Source organism: Aplidium turbinatum, chromosome 1 (genome assembly GCF_918807975.1).
Source record: "Aplidium turbinatum chromosome 1, kaAplTurb1.1, whole genome shotgun sequence".
In the NCBI taxonomy this organism is placed as follows: Eukaryota; Metazoa; Chordata; class Ascidiacea; order Aplousobranchia; family Polyclinidae; genus Aplidium; species Aplidium turbinatum.
This window is the reverse complement of record NC_137472.1, coordinates 48,944,323-48,968,615: the sequence shown is the minus strand read 5'-3', so window position 1 is coordinate 48,968,615 and position 24,293 is coordinate 48,944,323. Positions and strand designations below refer to the sequence as shown.

Below are 24,293 nucleotides of genomic sequence, written 5' to 3'. Positions count from 1 at the left end.
TAGGTAGGCATCGGTACATTGAAGGTAGTTCGCTACCGGTACTCGGTGCTTATATATAGTAAAATGTACTGAATTGCTTTACCGGTCCTACACAATAGGCTACCGGTAGGCCTACAGTATTTTTTCGTCGAAGTTAATCTAAATAAAATAAAGTTTGAATATCAGCGATGCAAACGAAATACTTTTTCCTTTTTGCTATTAGACAAGATGTCACCAAACGTGTTTGGGAAAGAGCCAGCTGCTGTTAAAAAAGATGCTCGAGACTGAATAACCATTTTTTTCAACGGTGGTAGTGATCCAATAAAGTGAATGTAAAATTATTTACGCGTTTGGTCGTTGCAGGCGAAGAGGTTGTGGAGAAAAAGCTCATTATTTTATCATAACTTCCAAAGTCACACTTCAGAAATTATAGCTAGCCTACATATTTTATAACAATTTTAATAACAAATACGGATGAGAAATGGCAAAATAGATATTTAAACACTTCACACAGCGTCAAGTTTTGATAAGATATTTACACAATGTGGCGGGACGAGTAGACGAACCTCGCGTTCCGGATCTGACCCGCGGCAGCAAGTTGGTACACCCCTGGTAGTAGGCTAGGACGATTAAACTGCTAAATTGGCAACTGGACGAGTAGCCTACTCATTGTAGTTTGCGCTCATTGACTTCACGATACTCATCAAATTAATTGGAACGGCCCAACTCTGCTGATCGCACAAAGAGTTTAATTCTTGTCTCTTAATTTTTGATTGGAATAAACTTTATTTACAAAACCAGCTTATGTGAAACTAAATTTCTTTGCAACGTTTTGCAATACCATGACTTAGGCTAGGTAGCTTATTTCTAAAACTAAGTTGGTTAAGTGTAGTGTCTACTGTCTACATGTGTAGGCTTAAGGCTTAGGCTAGTAACATATTTTGAAAGAGTTTGTAGCACAGCAAACTTGAAAAATGTTTGTCCAGTATTTTCTCACTTTTTGGTAAATGCGTGCGATAAACAAAAATTGCTTATCGCACAATTGCTACATTAATTCAGTTGTTACCTGAGTTCTATTTAAAAAAAATACATTTAATTTTTATAGTTTTATCATGAGTTTAACAGCAGAAAAGAAATTGAAAAAGTCGTATCCTCGTGAAATGGACGAAGAAGAAGTAAAAAATATGATAAAAGAATTTTTTCACTGGTGCACCCATCTTCTCAATGGTCCAATGCCTGAACAGAAGAAACCAAGAGAAACAACCAACCGACGTAAAAACAAAACTACCAAACCTTACAAGAAAGGGCACCGTCGCATAATTGGATTCATAATAAAAGAAAAAAAGTTTCCTCAAAAGAAACTTCCTTTACCAATCGCGCCTAATCCACGATTAAAAAATCCCTGCAGTGAAACCAAAGTGAGAATAGATGATATAATCGGAAGTCTTGTGGTAAATCACATCAATTGCAGCCGGCATTTTCTTCCATATGAAGTCTTGTATTCCATGTACAGAAGTTTCCACCAAGTGGAAGCAATTAGGTATTTAGTGGCCAATAATGGCCTTGCCTTTTATTCGATGTTTGTTTACCAATGTATTCTAAATCTTTGGCCTGAATTCTGCTATTTAGCAACTTATGAATGTCATTATGTAGGAGTTGTATTGGGTCGATACCATGAGAAGAAAGGTATTCGAACCGGCAGTATAACCTTAATCGCAGTTGATAAACTAGTTAGAAGGAAGGGGATTGGCAGTGAGCTTTTACGGCTGGTTATCAACACAATGGTACTAAGCGGTTGCAGTGTTATCACAGTCGATGTTGAAGTTACAAATTTAATAGTGCTTAAGTTTTTAGAATGTTTTGGATTCATTCGAACGAGCAGGAGGATCAACACCGTGTGTGGTCACAAGATTGACGTGTGCACTTTGAAATTATTTTTGCATTAACATAACATATGAAACCGCAGAGCCAGAGGGTGGCTGTGAAGTCAAAAACCTTGTTTTTGAGACATGTGCAATTATAGAACACGTGTGTAGTCTACGTTATGTAGCAGAATTATCTTTTTATTGCAATTATTTTACACTGTCTGTCGTCTGATATTTTAATACGTAGCCTACTTTTATGACGCTTGAATACTTGCTCACAACCACATGCTAATGGAAAAAAATTGGTGTTACCCGCAAGAACATTGATAGGTCAAATGTTGTACTGATATCTGACTGCATTGAGTCAAATGTAACCAACAAGTTACTGCTATAACAATGTTTTGTGATTGTAATAAGCAAGACGTATTGAGATATATGAAACTTTTATAGTTGAAAGTAGCCTACGCATTAGTAATTAAGAAACTGCATGCTTTGGTAAGCCTGTTTTAATTATGATAATTTTCTTGTGTTCTTTTACAAAAAAAAGTTTACATAAATTAGATAGAAATTGACTGAGTTTTGGTAATTTGATTTTACTTAGGTTTAGTTGAAAAATTTCGACTCTGACTATAGTGTTCACATTGCTGGGATACGTGAATTCGATAGTCTACTATATAATGTTGGGCTACACTAGCCTATGTACACAATCTTACTATTAAATGTTTTTGTATTATTTGATGCTGTGAGACTGTAAGTGTATGTGCCGTAGGCTACTGTACGTGTAGGCTATTGGATAATAAATTGCAACGCACATATCATTACGCAACATTTTAAAACGAATTTTTGTTTTTACCAGGTTCTCTTTATATCATAAAGATAAGTTTAGCTCTTGGAATTGCAGAATTACCTTTTATAAAAAAAAGTGACGAACAACTCACAAACACGAAAACAAGCAACAAAAGTATAAAAGATTCAAAAAAATGTCGATTGTTTTTTTTGGAACTTTTAAAAAACTTAAAGTCAAGAACTGATTCAATCGAAAAGAGCTGGCATGTTTATGTTATGATTACAATATTTTTTGTGCCTTATCAAACACAACTTCACACGAGCTAGTAACCTATATTTTGATCCGGGATTTTGATGTTTGCTCACGGTAATACTTTTCCAAATAGCGGCCCAAAAGATAGGCAAGCTCACTTGTTTTTCGTTTTTGTGTCTATAGGTCATTGCCTATGCCAGGGCTTGCCAAACTTTTTTGCTCGCAACCCGTTTTAATCTCCTAAAATGTTTCGCGGCCCCTTACGATTAAAAACGACGAACAGTGCGAAATATACATTTGTGATATTTATTGAAAAGGTTAAATCTAACGAAAACCAAAAACACTTTTCTGGCACTCAGTCCAGTTTGTTTTTATTTATTTCTGACCATCACAACTAAGCCTACTGAAAACAAAACAAAAAGGCAAACACATTTATTCAGTGTGATGGGTGTGACTGCCTTCTGCTACACAGCAAGTCTACCCGTGGCTCAATGTTAGTTAAAGCTGGTCTCAAGACGATTTCAATGCTGCTTAGGTTGGAATAGCGAAGTGAGAACATTTCAGATAAATCATTTTGAAAATTTGGTTTCCAGATGTTCAATTTTTGATGAACGCATCAATTTTAGATTTCAATGCAAAATATTGATGTTTTCTCCTATAGGAGGGACAAATTAAATTCGTTTAGTTTTTCAAGCAAATCTGACATTTGACATAATTTCAAAAGCTGGATGTTATTGCGAAAATGATGGATGGACCAAGACTGAATTTTATTCTTTTGGAAAAATCACGATTTCGGTTTTCAACGTTAATTCGCTAGCCATTTTAAACCTTTGACTTTTGAAAGCCACCTCACTTCACGATGCAGTAAAAGACTTTTTAACTCCGATGTTATTTCACCTCAGGCCCGGATTTAGGGGGAGGGGGCAGAGGGTACAGGTGCCCCGGGCCCCCGACTTTTAAAGGCCCCCCTACGTGGAAAAAATGTGATTTCGTGTTGTTTTTCTTTCTTTCAGCCTTTGAAGTTTCTGCAAAATGATGTGTAGTGCTGGATTAATGCTAATGTAGACGTAGAGGTGGCTTTTTTGCACGGGGGGGCCCCAGATCTATATGTGCCCCGGCCTCCCCATCAGCTAAATCCGGCCCTGTTTCACCTCATAATTGTTCAAAAATACGGGCAGCCTATTGAGTGCGCGATTCTTGATAAAGTTAATAAATGTCACAGCATCTCGCACAGAAGTGTTAATATGCAGCAGTACCTTGTGCAAATTGGTATAGGCCTACTTTCTGCGACCCCTTGGGGGGTCGCGACGCCCAGTTTGGGACACCCTGGCCTATGCCATTAAAATTGACAAAAAAGACAATCAAATAAACAATAGCCTAGAAGCCCTAGACCTATAGTCGTAGGCCTAATCGACTTATTGTGCTACAATAGGCTATATGTTACGTTTTTCATCATTATAGGTTATTATCCGTTTAGTTGATTTCGCGCTCGGTCACTCTGTAAACCTCTCTTTACATCTGAAATTATCGCAACCACCAACCATAAAAGGTCACCAACCACAAATTGCCCCTCCTCCGGAAATATTTTTAACCATGAGTCACGACAGACTTAAGCTATTTGTTGTAGTATTTGCAATAATATGCTGGAAGCACTGCTTGTTGCAATCAGCGCGAGGAATGTCCGATTCTGCCGAAGCTACATTCTTGCGCTGACTACAACGTGTTTATGTTAAGTTTAATCAATTCGACTTAATGCGCTGGTAGAGAGTACAAGTGTTGTTCTTTTCCCTCAGTTTTCACAAATAAAAGATATCAAACACTATTGGCTAATTGTTACGGCCAATCTCTGTACAAATCAAACGTCATATAAAAACCGTTCAGGTCTACTGAATCTTTGCGTATTACGTCATGGAATTTTTCCTAAAAATGAGCCAAGATTGCACCATCGTTCGTAAGACTTGTATCACACCTGTTGAGAATTACTTCACAGTGTTTCACTATGGCGTCACAGTAACTGCGTACGTGAGTTTGAGATATTGAAATCTATTCTCGTCATTTTAAAATTGTTGATTCGAAAGTTGGTCAAATGTTTAACTGTTTGCTTAGTGCTTGTCAGCTGGACGAAAAATCCGTCTTTAACTAAGTAGTTTGTATTGCAGTGACAAGTTTTTAGAGGCGTACGGTGTTGCGTTCCATTTTCGATAGCCGCGGGCTAATTTTACAGAAATACACTTTTTGAAAAGACGTTTCAAAAGAGTGTTTGTTTTTCGGTCATTACATACAGACGAACGGATTCGGAAATCTTACGTTACAATTTTCCCACGATAAGAGATTATGGTTTACCGCCGTGACCACTAATAGATATTGATAGACTCTCAGTGCTGGGTTGCAATGATGCAAATAAAGAGAACATCAATCCCAAGTGAACAAGTAGCCTACAACTCAGACGTAGCATGAACATTGGATAACTATACTTTGCTGTATTTTGTGCGAAAGCTCATTGACAGGTTTATTGACAAGCTGAAGCCTACCACTGAATCAATTTAACACTTCAGCATTACCGTTGTTTTGGTTTGTTGTCTAACTTAAATTGTTCTCTGTTGCAGCATCATTTGACAGAGTTTTTCTATTGATTTGGGATGAAAGTAGCCTACTCTCAGAATACGCAATTTTAAGATAGTTTTTTACTTTGTGGGGAGGCTCTCCAGACCCTCCACAAAAGCTGTCGCCTGACGTACTTACTTGCCACCTCTTCCGAAATTTTGTGCTGGCTATGCCTCTGGCGGCCTTTAATGGATGGAATAATTCACAAACAATTGGAAACTTCATTCTGTCAAACTCGGTGACGGGTCTGCCTCAGTAGTTTAAAGCCTCTACAATTATGCGAAACTGCCAGGATATTGCTCTCAAAAACTTTCTCACTCCCAGGATAAAGATTCCCACAAGATTCCCTAAATTGATCCTAAACGACTGTTTTAAAATAGTGAGGAGCTAAATGTGTTCGTATCCTCAGAATATACATATTGTAGCAATCAAACACTTGTAATCGTAAACCTGTAATTGATTTCATTGTAATCACCGCATTCCTGGTTTCATTTGCGGCTGACAATCTTCTACCATCTAGCTAGAATACAAGCTGTACTTGCCTTATGCTACGTCATAAATCATTGCCTGGGAGTTTCCTTTTTTGTCAATGGAATGATGTTCTCTCATTACTTACATGGCAATTTATTAGAATAGGAGTATAAATCTAATGCATTTCGTATCTGCGCTAGATAAGAGTTGCCTTTTGTCATGTTGATTGTGTTTCAGTTACAAGGCTGGGTTTTGCATAAAAACAGTGAGAAAAACGTTGAAGTGGCATGACTTAGAGTTGCACGCCTACGTCAATTAAGAATTTTAGGTATTAAAATTTGCACCAAATTTAATTACATCTTCAAAGCAGTCAGTTGTTAAACTAATCGACATTTCATTTTTTAGACTGCTTGAATTAGCTTGAAGCCGTAGGCTACGGCCTTGAAGTTTTGGTCGAGATTATTCAGCAACCAATACGCCAAAGAGTTAGCTTGCAAGGAGTTAATCATTTGTAGCTACCGTAACAATTATGAAATTAAAAAAAAAACGTTACCTCAGTGTTACGCGCCTGGCTCAAGATCACGCGGCGCTGGATCGACTCTCGGGATGTGCGCTTTAGCAACGCATTTCAGGACTGCTCTCCATTCAGCGGCACCTAGGGAATGGAATAATACTTTGACAACAACGCTTCAGCAATCGGAAAACTTCACTCTGCCTATCTCGGTAACCGGCCCTGCGTTAAGAGCCTCTACAAGTATGCAAAACTTACCAGAAATAACCTATCAAGGCTTTCCTAGACCGAGGATAAAACGTCGAAACCAACCAATATACGGTAGCCTAGTCTCAGTTTACTAACAAAAAAGAAATTACAACACACGTTTTTGGGAAATTAAATCAGTAATTTAGCATAAGCTTACTAATAGTTCATGACTACCAGTTAAATTAAACTTTAAATAGAGAGTTTGTTTGTAAATAGAAATGGTTTGTAAATAGCAGAGGTGTCGAAGCAAATGCGTTTGTCATTTAAATATAACAATCGGATTAAAGTCATGTTTGAACATCTTGGATTTAAATAAAACACCTGCAATTTTATTGCATAAAACAACAAACACGTTATGATTTGTTTTAGTAAAAAAGTACAAAATTGCTCGAAGGAATGTTTGAAAAGCCAGTACAACCTTTTTTGCTTCCAATCAGGGTTAATATATAAGCGGCCAGTCAGTTCCACTATTACTATTAAAATAGTAATTGTTAAAAGCAAGCAATAATAATGCTTGCTTTTATATAGCGCTGTATCCATCTCAGAATGCGTTGCTCCTCAGCGCTTTACAAAGCAGACAGTGTCAATGCCGCCGTATAGAGGCGCAACTGAGTGTATTATCACCGGAATCCATTCTATTGCTCAGTGCCAAGCAGGAATTAAATTCAGTAGGCTACCATTTTTAAAAAGTCATTGGTAGCCTATGACCCGAGAGGGTATCGAACCTACGTCTACCGTTTCAGAGGCGGATGCACTAAGCCGGTGTAGACCAGATTAGAAGTATATTAGATTACATTCACGTTTTTCAGATGAAATCTATTTTTGTTGTATTGGTTTTGTTAGAGTTTTGGTGGCCAATAGTTTGTGGAGCTAGAGAAGTGGCACTAGAGTGCGGTGTTCCTGTGGGAATACCTGGGCTGAAAGGTAAGTTGACTGAAAGTAGGCTATCAGTAAAATAGCAAACAATACAAAACTGCTCTTATTTGGCAATTGCACATCTAAAGACTTTCATTTTCTGTACACCTGTACCGCTGTTCAATATTTTGAAAAACACAAAGCCTAAATAATAAATACATTGGTGAAAAAAAACATTTGTGCCAAAAGAAACAAACCTAGAGGCAATTATATGAATGTAGTAGCCTATTCCGATGTGAAAGCTGCTAAAAAAAGGTTAACCTGATAGATTTTTACATTTAACTATCTCGCAAAAGAAGCGTAACCAACATGGGCCATGAGAAAAAGGTATTTAAGCAATCAAAACGTAACACCAAGCTTATTTTTGCACATGCATGCTATCACGCAAAAATGTGTCAAAAATGTGATCAAGAGACGATTTTAGATAGGCGCCAAAAGTGCCTAAAAAGTAACAAATTATAAGTAACAAATTATATTTGTCAAAATTTTTCCAGAGAAATGCTTCCAACATCCCCTATCCAAGTTTATTTTTGTGCATTGTCCATTTATCTTACCGTATAAATTTTGCTTTGTTAAAACTCTTGTCCTTTGCCACCTTTTTCCAGATCCGCTACTGCATTGTCGGTATGTTTAATATTTTGTTTAGAAAATCTAAGAGTTGTTTACTCTGCTGTTGTTTACTTTGCTGAAATGATGCATGTAAAATTTTTCCCTACATTGAAAGAGTTTGCGGTCATAACATAACGCTTTCTTGTCTTCTTTTTAAGAGCTATTACTAAACATAGGAGCCCATTAGTAGATTTCGGGGTTAGCCCGAGATGGTGCTCATACAGCCCTGTCACTGCCTATCTGTGTAAGAATATTGCTAACTTGAAAGTAAGCTATTGTATAGGCTACCTTTTCGTGTTCATAAACTTTAACTTTTTTTTTCACATTTAGCTGATAAATCGCAATTTTGCATGCTTTCTGAGCATTACTCAATAGCAAATTTAGGTATTTGGTCACAGCGGTAAACCATAATCTCTTCGTGGGAAAATTGTAACATAAGATTCCCAGATTCGTTCGTCTGTATGTAATGACCGAAAAGAAACACTCTTCAGGAAACGTCTATTCGAGAATTGTATTTCTGTAAAAATAGCCTCAAAGCTGTCGAAAATGAAGTGCAACGCGATACACCACTAAAACTTGTCACTACAGAACAGATTACTTGGATAAAAGACGGAAATTTGTCCAGCTAGCAGCACTAAGCGAAACAGTTAAATTTGCGACTAACTTCAAGCAACAATTTTACGAATGACCATAATAGATATCAATATCTCAAACTCACGTACGCAGTACTGTGACGTAATAGTGAAAGACATTGTCACGCAATTCAAACAGGTGTTCAAAGGTGGTGATGCCATGTTTCATGTTTAAACAGGTTTGACATAAGTCTTACGAACGATGGTGCAATTTTGGCTCATTTTTAGGAAAAATTCCATGACGTAATACGCTAAGATTCAGTAGACCTGAACGGTTTTTATATGACGTTTGATTAAGTGAACAATTGTCTGGAACAGTATTTTACTTTATATCCATGTAGAAATGGTAGATTTAACTGCCTAAAATATATAAATGGTTGTAAAACAGTAAAATGATTAGTCTCTTCACCATAGCCTACGAAAATAGATGGCCTAGACACCGTGCTCAAGCCATCAGAACTGAAGGCTGAAGTCGATTGCAGATAAACGTGTTACTTAGTTTCTACTGTAGTATATGTGCGTAAAATGATTTTTTCAAGTGTTTTTCTTCAATTGTTTTAGCGTTAAAGTGTTTTTCTTTTTTATTATGAAAAGCCTTCATATGATAAAAAAAATTAGCATTTTATCAAGCGATGTGTAAACACGATTCATCAGTTCAAATAATGAATAGGCTCTATGTAGATTCAATAGTTTTCATTGGCGGACATTATCTACTTTGTTAACTATCAGTTTACTAAAATTCTCTGCGGCTGCTTGGGCAGACCATAAATGGAGTTCTGAATGGAAGTCAAGCGCCACCAGACTCTATTCGTTCATCCCCGACTCCGACACACCCCCATCGGCCTGACACTACTAAGACAGGCATGGGTGCGCCTTAACCGTCTCCGTACGGGCGTCGGGCTTTGCCGTTCAACCATGCACCAATGGGGAATGGCCTCTTCCTCCTCCTGTGAATGTGGTGCCGAGGAACAGACCGCAGACCATGTCATCAATGACTGTTCCATCTTCAAGCCACCGAACGGAGTAGAAGGTCTGCGTGTCATGGATGGTGAAACCAAAGACTGGCTGCTCTCTAGTAGCCTTCCAGTGTAGTCCAGGAACATCGTAAATCTGGGGTGGTAGAAGGATAGACCCTCGGCCCCAGAGGCTCACACGACGACGACGACGACGACTAAAATTCAGATTGCAAAATGAAAAAAGAAGCACTGAACACTGAAACAACTGAACACTGAAAACACTTGAAGAAACATTTTAGGCAAGTGTAGAATCCAAGCGTACTTTTATGTACAACCGGCTTCAGCCTTCAGTCCTGAAATTTTGTGTACGGTGTCTGGACCATCTATCTTCGTAGACCACTGTCTTTACCAATTACACGTTAAACGTGATTTGAAAACACTCGCCTCCAGTATTTTAGGTGGCATTGCGCGTCTATAGGCTAGTAGGCCTGTAATATAGTGAGCCATAGGCAAAGCCAGAAGTAAGAACGTAATGTTTTGATCGGCTTACTAGGCTACATTAGCCTAAGCAAATACAATTGCAACATTGAACTAATAGCTAATATCTCTAATTATTTCCTTAGGAGAACCTGGGATGAAGGGAGAAAGAGGAGAAAGTGATCAAACTCTTCAAAACGTTGCTTCTTTGGAAGAGCGAATATCAGAACTGGAAACTTTGTTTGAAATAAAAATGCGTAAGATGTCTAGGCTACAAAGTTGTCAGGCCATTTCATAGGCTAGGCTACCATTTTTTTCAATATGCAAAGCTGATAAACGACTTGACCTACTTAAACTTTTTAAATAATCGTTTTAGGCATTAATATTGCTACAGCTAAAAAAACACAGCTCAATTCTCTTCATATGTTTTTGCTTTAGGTGAATTGACGCACATTCAAGTTCACAGCAACACCAGTAATTGCGACGAGTTGTACAACAAGGGAATTGCCATTGATGGCTTTTATAATATAATTCTGAATGAAAGAGTCGTTGAAATTTACTGTGAATTTCAAAAGAACGATAAAAACTGGCTGGTACGTGAATAGTTACTTTACAGTATCTGCTCGTCTTTAATGTGCAAAGTTGCCATTTCGATGAAAGTTGAAAAATTAAATCAAGCAAAATAGAAAATTGACTCTGGCGCAAACAGCGTAAAAAATGAACTGAAATTCTGGGGATTTTAACAAAAAATATTGATAGCCCTATTCCACATACCAAACAGCCCAATAGCCTAAATGTTCTTTTCATTGTAAAATGACTTGGGCCATTTAAAACAAATAAATTTTGTTTCATTTTCAATGTAAGTTTTCTTAGTTTCGTTTTAGCCTAACAATTTTTTTGGATAAGGATTCCCACTATCAATCAATTATTATGGATCAATTATAGGTGTTTCACCGACGAAATTCTGGCGTTGTCGACTTTGATTTGGACTGGCAAGCTTATGCTCGAGGCTTTGGAAGAAAGGATAGTGAATTTTGGTGGGGTGCGTAGTTGCCTATAGCGTTTCAGTTTTGAATGCGTTTACTTTCAGAACAGTTAATAAATTAGGTAATAGCCTACAGTCGTTAGCCATGTTAGCTACCTTATTTGCTACTTTGACAAAAAAAAATTTGCAACATGTGTTGAGAAATAATGCTTTTATTGACTTAAAAATAAAGAAAAATAAAATGTGTAATATCGTCAAGGTTGTATAGGCCTAACTCAAATTTAAAATCAGAATTCTCAACCACAAATATGCGAAATTCAAGATGTAGGCTAAGATTGAAATTTAGCCCTGTTGCTGCTGCTGGATAGGTCTCTATTCCATGTCGTATGCAGTTCTGCAGTTTGTAAGTTAGTTAATTATTGCCTATGTGCCAATCCACGATTATAATGAATTTGTGTGTTGACAAGTACTACATTTGCCTCAATCGAACATATCTTGGTTTTCGTTTTTTATTCAGCATATAAAACCCTACAACCAGTAGGCTTACCTCACACAATCGTTGCCTCTTCGCAATTCAACGTAGCCTATATACATAACCTGCACTGTATTTTTCATTCCCTCTTAGAATTTTTGTTTCGATAGAACTGCGCTTTCTTTCAAATTTGTTTTTGTGCATTTACTATGACTGTAGCCTGCAAAGCAATTAAAAGACTGGGGTGAAAAATTAAAGCAAATTGCTTTCCAACAAGCAGTCTACTTTGCAACTGAACTTAAGCCTATCTCATGTAGGCTAGTATCCATTATTGAATAGATAGGCTGCTTATAGTTACAGTTAACTTTATGTAGGCCTACGCATATTCAAACGTCATTATTTTCTCAGGATTGGACAATTTGCATGAGATAACAAAAACTTCTTCACACACACTGAGGATAGAGTTAGAAGACTGGGCTGGCAACAAAGCTTTTGCACAATACGGGTGAAATTTTAAACCTGTTTATTGTAAAATTATCATATGTGTATTGCAATATACAGTAGTTAACGATCAGTTTGAAAAATTATTGAAGATAGATTTAAAATAATCCATAGCGAATTGAGTTTTTTTGACTGTCGTCCACATACGCATACCAGATGTGTATGGACCGGGTCTTACTTTTCCTTAACGGATCTGTTTTTTATTTATAGAAGCCATCATATTCCAGATTGAATCCAGATCATAAATTTGCATGACTTTTTAAATTTTGAACACAAAAACCTACCTTTTTCTATAAGCTCCTGACTACATTTCCAAACCAGAGAATACCATAAACAAATGGCTGACAATATCTTAATAGGATTGAATAGCATTACTCAAAACAAATACAATAGCCCACAAAATAACAACATAATAAACTTAAACGTTTTCGGCAAGAACTATTTGCCCTCAGCAAGAAATTCCTATCATCAGAAACTGTAAAATTACTTTTCTCCCCAACATAGCATTTTTTCATAAATTAGGACTAGGGGGGCAAATTTTCAAGAAATGGCACTTTAGCTCGCGAGTTATGTTAAAAATGGCATTTTTTACCCGTAAATGATGGGAACAAGGGCATTTTTTCTCGAGCAGAAAACATTTAACCATAAAAATGTAGATTTCTCAGGTAAACTGTAGGTAAAAAGACATAATACTTAGACTAAACTTTTGAGACTCATAATTGATTCCTATATTCATTCCCGTCCACAATATTTTATAAATAATAATGTAATAAAATTTAATCTAGCAACATGTAGTTGCAGAGGTCTCTTGTAGGCTACCGTACTAAAATAAAAAGAAATCATTATGATAACATATGAAACACAACTGCTAAGATATTATGAGTTAAATCTTTGTAGAATTAGATGATTCTAAAGATCTGGTATTTTATTTTGATGAAAATCTGAAAGCAAACTTCGGTAATTCAGACATTTAGAATCTCACACAAAATTTGAGGTAGTCTACTCACAACACAAATTGATAATTAATCTGCTTGAATGGAACATTAAGGATATTATAAGTAAGGTCAAAGGTAGGCTCATAAATTATAAATGTATGCTGAAGCTTTCCATTTAGCTGTTCATTCTTTAACTTGGATCTAATTTAAACAAAAATTAAGTCTTAAAAATTGCCCACCTAGTTTCAAACTAGGGGGGCAAAGAAAGGGCTAGGGGTGCAAGCAAAGGGACTAGGTGGGCAATTGCCTTTAATTGAAAAAATAATTCGGATCTGTTTCGGGTCCGGATCTGAGATATCTAGAAACTGTCGGATCATGATCTCAAAAAGCAAAATTCGAATCGGATCAGGATTCTAAAAATCTGAATCCGTATATAGACCTTTGGTTCGTAGCCTAGACTACTATGTTATTTTATGTTTGGGTTAATCAAAAGCAGTATTTTCAAATTAATTATGAACGATTGCTTGGAGAAGGTTGTTTCGACTTCTAAGCTGCAGTTTTGTTGAAGTAAACCGGGTGAGGTATTTATATCTTACTGTAGATAGAAGAAAAAATGAAGACAGAAAGTAAGTTTTCGCTAACCAACATGGAGTAATTTCATAATAAAGAAGCTTTAAGGTAGAACTATAGAATAAACGAATTCTTTTTGGCGGCACAAATCTACGAAAAACCTTTTTGCATATATTCCACTTTTGTATCACAAATCAACTCTTCTAACAATTATTCTTTTCAGCATATTTTCAGTGGAAAGTTCAACTACGGATTACCGATTGAATGTCGCTTCGTACACCGGCACAGCAGGTAAGAAATCAAGACTCCAACAATAAAAGGGAAAATTTACATAAAATTGACCTATACACAGCATGTTGTTGCAGCAAACACTATTTATATTAAAATAGGTTTGTTACATTGCTTGAAGGAAATCAGCTCTTAAAAAAGGAAGAAAACGAAGCAGCAGTTTGTTTTACTCTATAGCAGTGACGTCACTAGAAAAAAAAACTTTAGAGGAATAAAAGCAACTGTTCAGGGGGCAAACATCATTCAACGTGAATTATAATGGTATTAAAACTTTGTAATAGTAGCCTAATAAAACATTTTAAGGGAGAGCGATTGCCCCTCTCAAGCTCACCGTGGCTACGTCCTTGCTCGATAGTCGTATTTTCAGTAGGGCACCTGTAGCTATACTGTAGGCTAGTAGACTATATAATAAATAATGGTTATAATACGTAAACTGAAGGAGTTTTGAATTGTTGTATGCTGATAGAAAAGTTGTCTATGCCTGTTGCCTTGGTAGGCTACTAGTTGAAAGATTCAAAACAACCTATTAATGCTGCTTATCACCTAATAGGCTACTGTAACCAGAGAAGAAAAAAAACAGAAAACTCAAAAAATATGTAAATTGAAAAACAATTGTCAAGTTTTATATTTTAATTAAAATGGTGACTGAGTAGCAGCGTTGTTTGCAATCTCTGTTGTTGGTATACGGCGGTGGTTCTCAAACCTTTTTTTGATGCGACGCACTTAAAACAATTTGCTGAACTCGCGACCCACTTATACGTTCTTGTGGCGATTGATAACACGGCATAACCGCATATGTGTAGACTGCATTGCATTGACAAAGTTTTGTTATAAATTGTATGTGGACGCATAAGATCAAAAGCCTATAGCTTCTGCTAAAACAGTGACGTCCTGTCTGCAGTTATATGCTTCTTAAATGTTTTTCTGTAAATTGCATCGAAAATCAATAGAATTTTTACAACCACTAAAAACAATTTCTAACTCTTTTCATGTGTAATCAATATCTCGTTGCAAATTACAGTCATGGCATAACTGTGAGTGCTGCTGTACTACTGTCTAACGTTTGCATTTCTAAATAAAGTACAATCTGCTGTTTTACAGTAATAGAATAAAGTTGAATATACACAGGCACAGCTAATAAAAAAGAGCTTTTTTATAATTTTTGTCAGAAAACAGAATGTTTATGTGACGCCTTTTGAAATTGCAAACAACTTACCTGACGGCGTGACACATAGTTTGAGAACCACTGAAATGAACTCCAATCTTTCTAGCTAATGAATAGTATCACATTCAATACGACGTATTGTAATGAATTAAAGATATCGCCTGTTTATTTTCCTACATCTAGGCAACTCTTTGGCCTGGCACTATAAACAGCCATTTTCAATAAAGGACAAGGACAATGACCCAAGTGGCATAAACTGCGCAGTGTCACGACACGGAGCCTGGTGGCACCGAAGCTGTGGAAGCTCAAACTTGAACGGAAAATATGTGCAAGGTTTAAAGACGAATCATCGGGGAAGTGGATGGTACAACTGGAAGAACAATGCTTATTCTTTAAAGAAAAGTGAAATGAAAATTGCTTTGAATAAGCAATTAACTTTACACAAGCCTGATGAATACTTGCCAAAACACACTGATTAAGTTTACAGCTACATTAAACGTTTTTACAGTGGTATAAATTATATAACATGCAGCTTATAATATATTCAACCGATAGTATACCCAACTTGACGTTCATGAAATGTGTTTCAAATTCAATAAAATTCGTCTAATTTGTCAGTTTGCTTCAGTCGTCACATTTTTGTCGATCAGGGCAGAATTCTTATCTTTCGTGTACATTCTGGTTCGTTTACTTCACAAATGTAGATGCAAACGAGTAAACGACCACTTTTAGCCTGATGCTGCGAGTTTACTGTGGTAGTAGCGGTTTGCACTAGCTTTTGGAACGCAGTTCCCTAGTCATGTGCTATGACCAATCGTGTTGGAGTCAGCGGGTCGTTTTACGTTTTTTTCTTTGGCTTGAGGCTGCTGCCTTGATTGCTGTCTGCTGAGTTTATATGTGTTGTCAGATGTTATCACTATAAAATTTGTCGAATCAGTTGATTAATAGACTATAGGTGATGTAATTATTCCCTTTTGGCACGGATGTTGATCTTTGGACTATGTCTATTTACGAAAATTGCCTTTTTGCAGCGCAATTGCACGCATTGTTCTCTCTGACAATGATTGTAAGTTCGTTTAATTCATCATCATTTAATTCTCTCAATTCGTCACCTCTTTATATTCCCGAGAAACGTTTTGTTCGGCAAATTCGTAATTTGCAAATTCGATTCATGCGTTCAAGCAAAGCTGGTTCTAGTCTAAACATGCTTCTTTTGCTTGCTTGGCATTGCTCTTCTGTAACTTCGCTCTTACAGAAATACTGAAATGAAACGTACAAAGCGCAACTCCGATTCATAGGCCCAGTGTCAATTGAGGGAATTTTCTGTTTTAAAAACAAAAACTTAGCCCAGTGCCAACTGAGGGAGGTTTCTTTTTTAAAAATTAAAAATTTTCAGTTTAGCCTATACTTATCTTTTATGTTACTTTATGATAGAAATTAAACTCCTTAGGCCTAAATCTTTAATAAACTTATCTTACACATTTTCCCCGTCTCACATTAGGCTATGGATTTAGAACGTGTCTCACACTTCTTCCTTGTATTAATCCGATGATTTATTTGTCTATGGTTTAATCCAAGGGTTCCCAACCTGGGGGCCATGGCCCCCTAGTGGGCTATGAACCTTTTTAAAGGGGGCCATGGAAAAATTTGAAAAATAATCATTTTTTTAATTTATCATTTCTAAGTCCACTCTAACACTATATAGGCCTAACAAAGAAATAAATTGACATTTAATAAAAATACTAGTAGGCCTACCGGTTACTGTATAAACAAGTTTTTTAATTAAAATGACGTTTCTTAATTTTTTCAAGAGGTTGAAAAGAATAGGGGGGCTGATTTTTCAAAGATTTTAAAAGGGTCCACGGTATAAAAAAGGTTGGAAACCCCTGATTTAATCGGATTAATCGTATAAATTTATGGTTTACTGCACATGGATTACTTTACGCAGTCTCTTTAGTAAGATCAACACGTGTGCGATCTTAAACAAACGTCAAAGGATTAATGTTGCAAATGTTGATTGTGTGGGAGAGCATAATATATTGTATTCAACAATAAAAGTCACACACTGCTTCAACAGCAAATAAATGTTCCATGCATACGAGTCGTTATAACTTTGATCTGTTTGCATAATTCGCTTAATTTGTCAATTCTTCCTAATTCCCTCGAGTTGACGAAATAGACGAATTCTACTATAGTAGCATTGCATGATAACTATAGCGTAAAAACAAACTGAACTAAGCTTTTAAAAAAAATGACTTGATTGGTTGATTGAATCTTTATACTCAGACTGGGAAAACTTCTTTGAAATTAAAGCTTAATCCTGGCACTTTTGTGTACTTGTAGAGGCTTTGAATCGCTGACGCAAGCCCGGTCACCGAGATTGACAAAGTGAAGTTTCCGATGGTTATTAAAATGTTGTTTCCGGGGAATTATTCCATCCACAAGGTGCCGCTGAATAGATAGCAGTCCTTGTACGCGTTGCTTAAGCGTACACCCCTGGAGCAGTACCAGCGCCGCTTGATCTTGAGTCGGGAGCCTATACCCACTGAGCTTACAGGGTGGACTTCCAGAATTTCCAGAAGTCGTGGCGGACTTCATTAAATCTTCATTGTTTTGGAGTCATTTAAAATATAATGAGCCTGTTTTTAAGATGACTTAATTAATGTCCGCCCCTGTGGCTCTGTTGTTTATAAGCGCCTGACTTAATATGCGAAGAACAAAAAACGTCAAGATCAAGAATCGTAGGCTACAGTGTCTGCACATAGGCTGTTCAATCGATCACGGTGGGGTGCAAATAGAATTTACAGAACCATTCAGATTTCGATAGCCTTAGCATTTTAGCCTTCAAAAAGTCTCGAGTAAACGTTGGGATGCTACTACTTGTAACTACTACATCAGAGCAGTTGACAGAACCTCCAAACGGAACACTTTCACCAAGATTAGAGTTACCGTATCCTGCAAAGATTGTGAAAAGCTCAATCGTCTTCGCACAGGAGTGAGACGTTTTAATGGCAATATATTTCAATCGGGCATTACCGAATTGATATCCTGTCTCTGTGAATCAGTCTCCCGAATTGCACAATTAACACAGCATTCAGCACTGCCCCACTTGTGAACCCCGAAATGCAGTGGCGCCTTGTGGCTATTTTTAATAGATATGCTGCAAAAATATTTCACTGAAACAGCTCAAAAACTTACTATTAAAAATTAGCATCATTGAAAAGTGAAGTGCGCACTATTGTTGTGATGGTAGGCTGTAGGCCTACACAGGGCCAGCGCAAATTAATTTGCACTCTAGATAGGCAAGTTTCAATTTCGGCGCCCCATTGGTCAACATTTTTGTGTAATAAGTAAGCAATAAAAGTTTTGAAATTTCCTGTTTCAGTAACTCAAATTGCTGTGGATTAAATGGGTGTACGGTAGGCTAATGGACAGCAATTCAAAATCAAATGCTAGTTAAAATTTACACGATAGCCTACTCTTTCATCACAAAATGTACTTTTGTTTCGTCATCAATTCCGCCATGCCGAACGCGGAAGCATAACGACTCAAATGAAGTTTATTAGTTTGGAGCTGCTAGCGTTGACATCAGGCCCGGATTTAGGGGGGGGGGGAGCAGAGGGTGCAGGTACCTTGGGCCCCGACTTTTGAAAGGTCCCATACGTGGAAAAATGTGATTTTGAGTTTGTTTTTTTCTTTCAGTCTTTGAAGTTTCTGCAAAATGCTGTGCAGTGCTGGATTAATGCTACTGTAGACGTAAAGGTGGTTTTTCGCGCCGCAGGCACGAAACAAACTGGTTGTCTTTGCCCTGGTTGACATGGTTGGACCAGGGCCCGAGATTGTTTCAGGTACTGGTTCCCGGAAGTTTGTTAAATGACCAAAAATATTTTATAAACGTCATTGTTTCTTTCCAACAGGTGAAGTGTAGCCTAAAGCTTTATAAACATATGCATGTCTTTTTAGAGAAGGACCGAAATTATGCTTAGTACGGTGTTCCGAAGTCTCATTTACCTTACATGCTGACTGATTGCTAAGTCAGACCTGCTTGTCGGCTCTAGGCAAAAGTTTTTGTTGCATTCACGCCCCCTCGCTTAATTTTTTGTTAGCACCTTCTCAAAGGAAGGGCAACACTTTGACTCATATCATGTGTCAATGACGCAATATCATTAACAACACTGGATCTGTATTTTCATATTTCAATATTTTAGAATAACACACACTACCTTCTGATATGCTGCTCTTGCCCGCTCGGATCAACCTCGCGTTGCTTTTAATACAACGATAAACATGATTTCTCGATCAACTCGATGCAACCTCCAAAGTTTCATCCCACTATTTTATATTTTCCTGGTAACGTAGCCTAGTCATATCATACACTTCGATCGCTAATCCCCCCGACCCAGCTGGGCGAACCTGCCCCAACGTCTGGGCAGTGCACATCCGTGCTCGTTGGTTCTACGTCAACATTTTTCTGGTAGGTAAAGCATACAATATAATATATTCCCACATACCATCTTTTTTTTTACACCAATTAATTGAGCCTTTGCTCCAGATTTTTATATAATTTTCATCTCCCACGAGTATTTAAATTTTACTTGTAGCTATAAGCTTCTCTTCTTCGTGGGAGACCCCAAAGTTTATCCGCTCTGCCTACGGGCAGACCGGGTATAGGAGTCAAACGTACCTGTGTTACGGTCACGTGATGAAGACGTGGGCGCTACCCGGCTTTAAAACTTCTTCCGGTACCAGTCGCCCCACACGACGGGCCGCCCGGCCCGTCGTGAGCTGACTTTTTTGCGTTTGCGGAAAGCTAAGCCCGTCTCCCTGGCCCGTTTCGCTATTCTAAATTTTGCAGAAGAGTCGCACAAAATTTTCGATCCACACTTTCCTTCCACAGGTACCTAGACTCTCCAGCATAGCTCCCGCGACCTAAGCTGGTGGACTCCCCTTCCGGGTGCATCGCCACCCCATAATCACGCCGCTCCCCGCCTCCGCGGGCGTGGCAGGCCGGTTCTTTAAAGTCTCTGACCTGGCTATGTTTATTGTGTTCTTCTCGCCGTGTCAATTATTTTGTACTCGTGCGTTGTTGATCAAAATAAAACAGTTCATCGCTATCAATCAATCAATCATTTTATTTTTCGTGATCAACACGTCCGGGACGAAAAAGATACTAACTACAAATTCGATATAAACCTACCAGCATGTTAACGAACGGGAAAAGGTGGCAAAACTTTGAAAGGTTTAAAACGTGCCTGAATGAAAAATTATGTAGTAGGCTATATATCAGTAGTTAGCACTGGCGGCTCGTCATAAGGGACTGCGGGCTGCAGCCCCAGGGATATCTAGAGAAGGGGATATGAAGGCTTGCAGCGATTGTCTTATTCTCATGACACTACCAGGGCGGTAGTTTGTAGTGCTTTAAACATGTGGTTCTTTTTAAAATCGTAGAAAGTTTTGTAGTGCAGCTGGTACAATGAGCTACAAAAGACAGTTAGCAAATGTTACGTAGAGTATATTTAAAGAATACTTGTTTACAAAGACAGTTGAAAAGTTACCAGTAAGCTGTTTTTTATAACAAAGCCTTTGCAGGAGGCTAGATGTAAAGCAAGTATATGAGTAGTTGAATTAACAAGCAACCACGAGCATGCAGTGAATATCCAGGCATGATGTTAATAGCGTAATGCAAGTTATCATAACAAGATTTATTAAACTACTATCGGTGCCAATTATCATTTTACGATAAACACAGATTATTTACAATAAACAAAAGCCCTTCTATTGTCAGACGTAATAAAAGCCTTCGTATCCCCTTCTTTAGATATCCCTGTGCAGCCCCCCCAACATTTTTGTGCATATGCGAATTATATTACACATAGATAGTTTTGCCATGTTTTTTTTTAATTTATTTCGCTTGAAGAATTAAAAAACTCCTAATATTAACTTTCTTTTGTAATAAAAAAAAATTGTATTACAAAAATTAATTGGCAACTCTGGGTCTGCAAATTTTGGTAGGCACTTTTACGTATTACACTGCCCGAAGAGGTAACCGCAACCATGCGTAACGTATATGACATTACTGGTGTTTTAGTCACAACTTTTCTCATAAACTCCATTGATTGCAGTCACTACGATTCTTCTTGCACTCAGATCAGTTGCAGAAGAAAAAATAGTATTAGCATATAGGGTGGGAATCGAATCCAAAATAGGGTGGGAATCGAACCCATGCAATCGAAATTACTTCTCCTCTGCCCTAACCATTAGGCAACGTTGGTTGTGGCGATGCATTCAGTTAAATTTCCTTGTATCAAAATCTTTCGATAAAGACGACCAGGACCAGGTAATCACGTGTTGAGTCATGTCACGCATGATAGCGCTACCAACATCAGCGATGTCGTATGTCACGCATGGTTGCGGTTACCTTTTCGGGCAGTGTAATACGTAAAAGGGTAGGCACTTTAACAAGCAGATTTCTACTAATCCACGCGCGTATCCAATCCAACCACGAACCAATGAGATGCTACGTTATCTGTACGTTATCTGCTATCGTGACCATTTCAGCATTCAGCCAGAGAAGTAATAATTACTTTGAACTTTGTTTGGTAATTACAGAAGAAAAAATGGGCTATAGCAGAGGTGGGAATCAAACCCACGTCATTGTAATGACTACTACCGCCCTAACCCAATGCGCCAAGCCAACCGATTGCAAAGCGATGATTTAATTTAGCTAGAATTTGCGTTTTTCCTTTATTCTTCCCAAACGCAATCTTGATGACGTCAAGAAAAGAGTAGCTTCTGATTGGTTCGTGCTGGATTGGATATCTGCATGTTAAAGTGCCTACCATGTAAAAGTGCCTACCGCAAATTTTGCAGGTCCGGTGTTGCTTGTTCTTTTTTTTTTTATGACATAGGTTTTTCAGAAAAAAGTTTTCAAGCATCACTGAACAAGCGCTGCAGGGACTGCAAATAGAACGGAAAAGACTAGAACATCACACGCCCAGGGCGAATAAGAACATTGAATTGAGTCCTGTCTTTGTCATGAGTTACCAAGGGGGTGGAGGGGCAGGGGCGCCGGAACGATTTTTGACTAGGGGGGCAAGATTAAGAAAAAAGGGCACTTTTGTTTACTAAAAGGCCATTTTTTTTCAAGTTTTAAGATGAGATATAGCGATAATGCTAATCTATCAGCTCACTATGTATTGAGTAATGATAGCCTACAAGTGTCCGGTATACAAAGAAGGGCATCATGCTATGTTATAATGATGTAACCTATTGTCAAGCCTTAAAGCAGCCTGGGGCCATGGCCGCTAAGTAGTGCTAGAATGGCCGCCGGTGCTACCTCCTCAATCGGCCAAGTTTGGCCGCGGGTCTCTTCTAGTCAATTATTTAATTTTGCAATAGAATGATCGTGGATTAACTGTCGAAAATATGTAGTATCAAAGAGTGACGCAAAATTAGGTCAGCGCGTCATAATCGCCACTGTTGCATTGTGCAGGAATATTTGTTATTGATGGAATATATCTATCTGCGATCACCAGCGCTGTGAGTATTGTTTGTATTTCCCGACGTTTATTTTAACAAAGTCTTAATCCGAAGTGCTAATTTACGTCGGCTGGCAATATTGTCGTTTTTATGTCGATTCGATGTTGCCGGACATTGAATCGTTGTTAAAAAGGAGAACTAGGTTAGTTGACATCCGAGGGGAAAACATTTTTTAATCATATCTTGCGAAAATTATGCTTCTTTTAGTAATGCCCTTCACATCATTGAAATACTTATTACCTTGCTGTCATCGTCAACACATGTCGAACGTTTTTTTTCGTTGCTAAAAAGAATTCTAGTGGAGTGGCGAACTTCTTTAAACTCAGCTACATTGGAGACACTCGTGCGAGTGTCGTTAGAATCTTAGATCGTCCCGCAGTACTGGATTACAATCCCGATAAAGCAATTATTGCTAGGTGCAACGATTCTATTGTAGGACGTCGCCCAGGCCCAGACTTCAACAACGCTAAGTGATCATTTCAGCATTGGTGCAAGTTTAATTTTATTTACTTGTGCTATCGTTATTTTGTATTTTGGCCTCCAAGCACGCAGAGTTGGCCGCCGAGAAGAAACTCCTGGTAGGCCACGGTGGCTGCCGAAAAAGCGAGTTTTAAGGCCTGTACTGTGTTGCAAAATTTTGTGCCGTAAACCCAGCCAGCAAGCCCATATGGGCCCCATATACTATTTTAATGGGCATGTGGGTTCTATGTGGGTGTTTGTGTTTTTGCCATATGTGCCCTACTGCCAGAAATGGGCAAGATCACCAGTATTGGTGATCTTGAAGATCAAGATCAAGATCACCAAGAATAGGTGATCTTGAAGATCAAGATCACCAAACTATGTGATCTTGAAGATCAAGATCAAGATCGTGATCTTGAAGATCAAGATCACTTTCAAGATCACTTTTTGTGTACTTGAAAAAAAATGAAGTTTTTGATCAATGATGTTGCAAAAAATAATAACTAGGCTATAAGCAATCTGGGTAAAGGTATATAGTTGGTATTGCTAACTTTTACTTTTAACTACTCGATCGCTGGCCTAAGAACTGTAATAGTGTAATAAGTTAGTGACTGTTGCTATTATAGGCCTATCAATTGTTGACGTAGTTTGCTTAGAATCGCAACGTCACCCCCAAGGCCGAGGTTAATTACATTAGTTCCGAAAAGTCGTAAAATTTGCAATTAGTTTTATACTTTTTATTTATAATAAATAAATAAAAATAAACTTTGAACTGCATCATTTTTTACCAAATTTTTGTCTGGTTCATGTGGGAGTTTTTATTCGTGTTACTAAGTAGTTTTAACTTTCACTGCATTATGTAAATGTTTATTGCACCATTTACCCACCTGGCAACCTTGATACTGTTGTCTGCTATTATAAAAGTTCAGAGGTTTGCGGTCCGACAAACCGCTCCATACTCAGACCCTAAACAAGTCTTGGTCTGGTTGATTTGCTGCAATAAACCACTTTACATGACCAAAGTCGGCTAGAATCCAGATTTTTTATCACCGCCATTCTAGACTTTTGAAAC

The 24,293-nt window shown here is 37.8% G+C and overlaps 1 protein-coding gene across 1 annotated transcript; it reads left to right on the top strand.

Annotated features, from left to right (window-relative positions):
* The first annotated feature begins 1,091 nt into the window (after positions 1-1,091).
* On the top strand, positions 1,092-17,274 carry LOC145766630 (ficolin-1-A-like). The gene is made up of 8 exons (XM_082578345.1): positions 1,092-1,397; positions 7,528-7,642; positions 10,454-10,564; positions 10,746-10,900; positions 11,253-11,349; positions 12,173-12,269; positions 13,994-14,061; positions 15,407-17,274. Exons 1-8 carry the CDS (start codon positions 1,092-1,094, stop codon positions 15,700-15,702), a joined length of 1,245 nt encoding a protein of 414 aa, XP_082434471.1. The 3' UTR covers positions 15,703-17,274.
* The last annotated feature ends 7,019 nt before the right edge of the window (positions 17,275-24,293 follow it).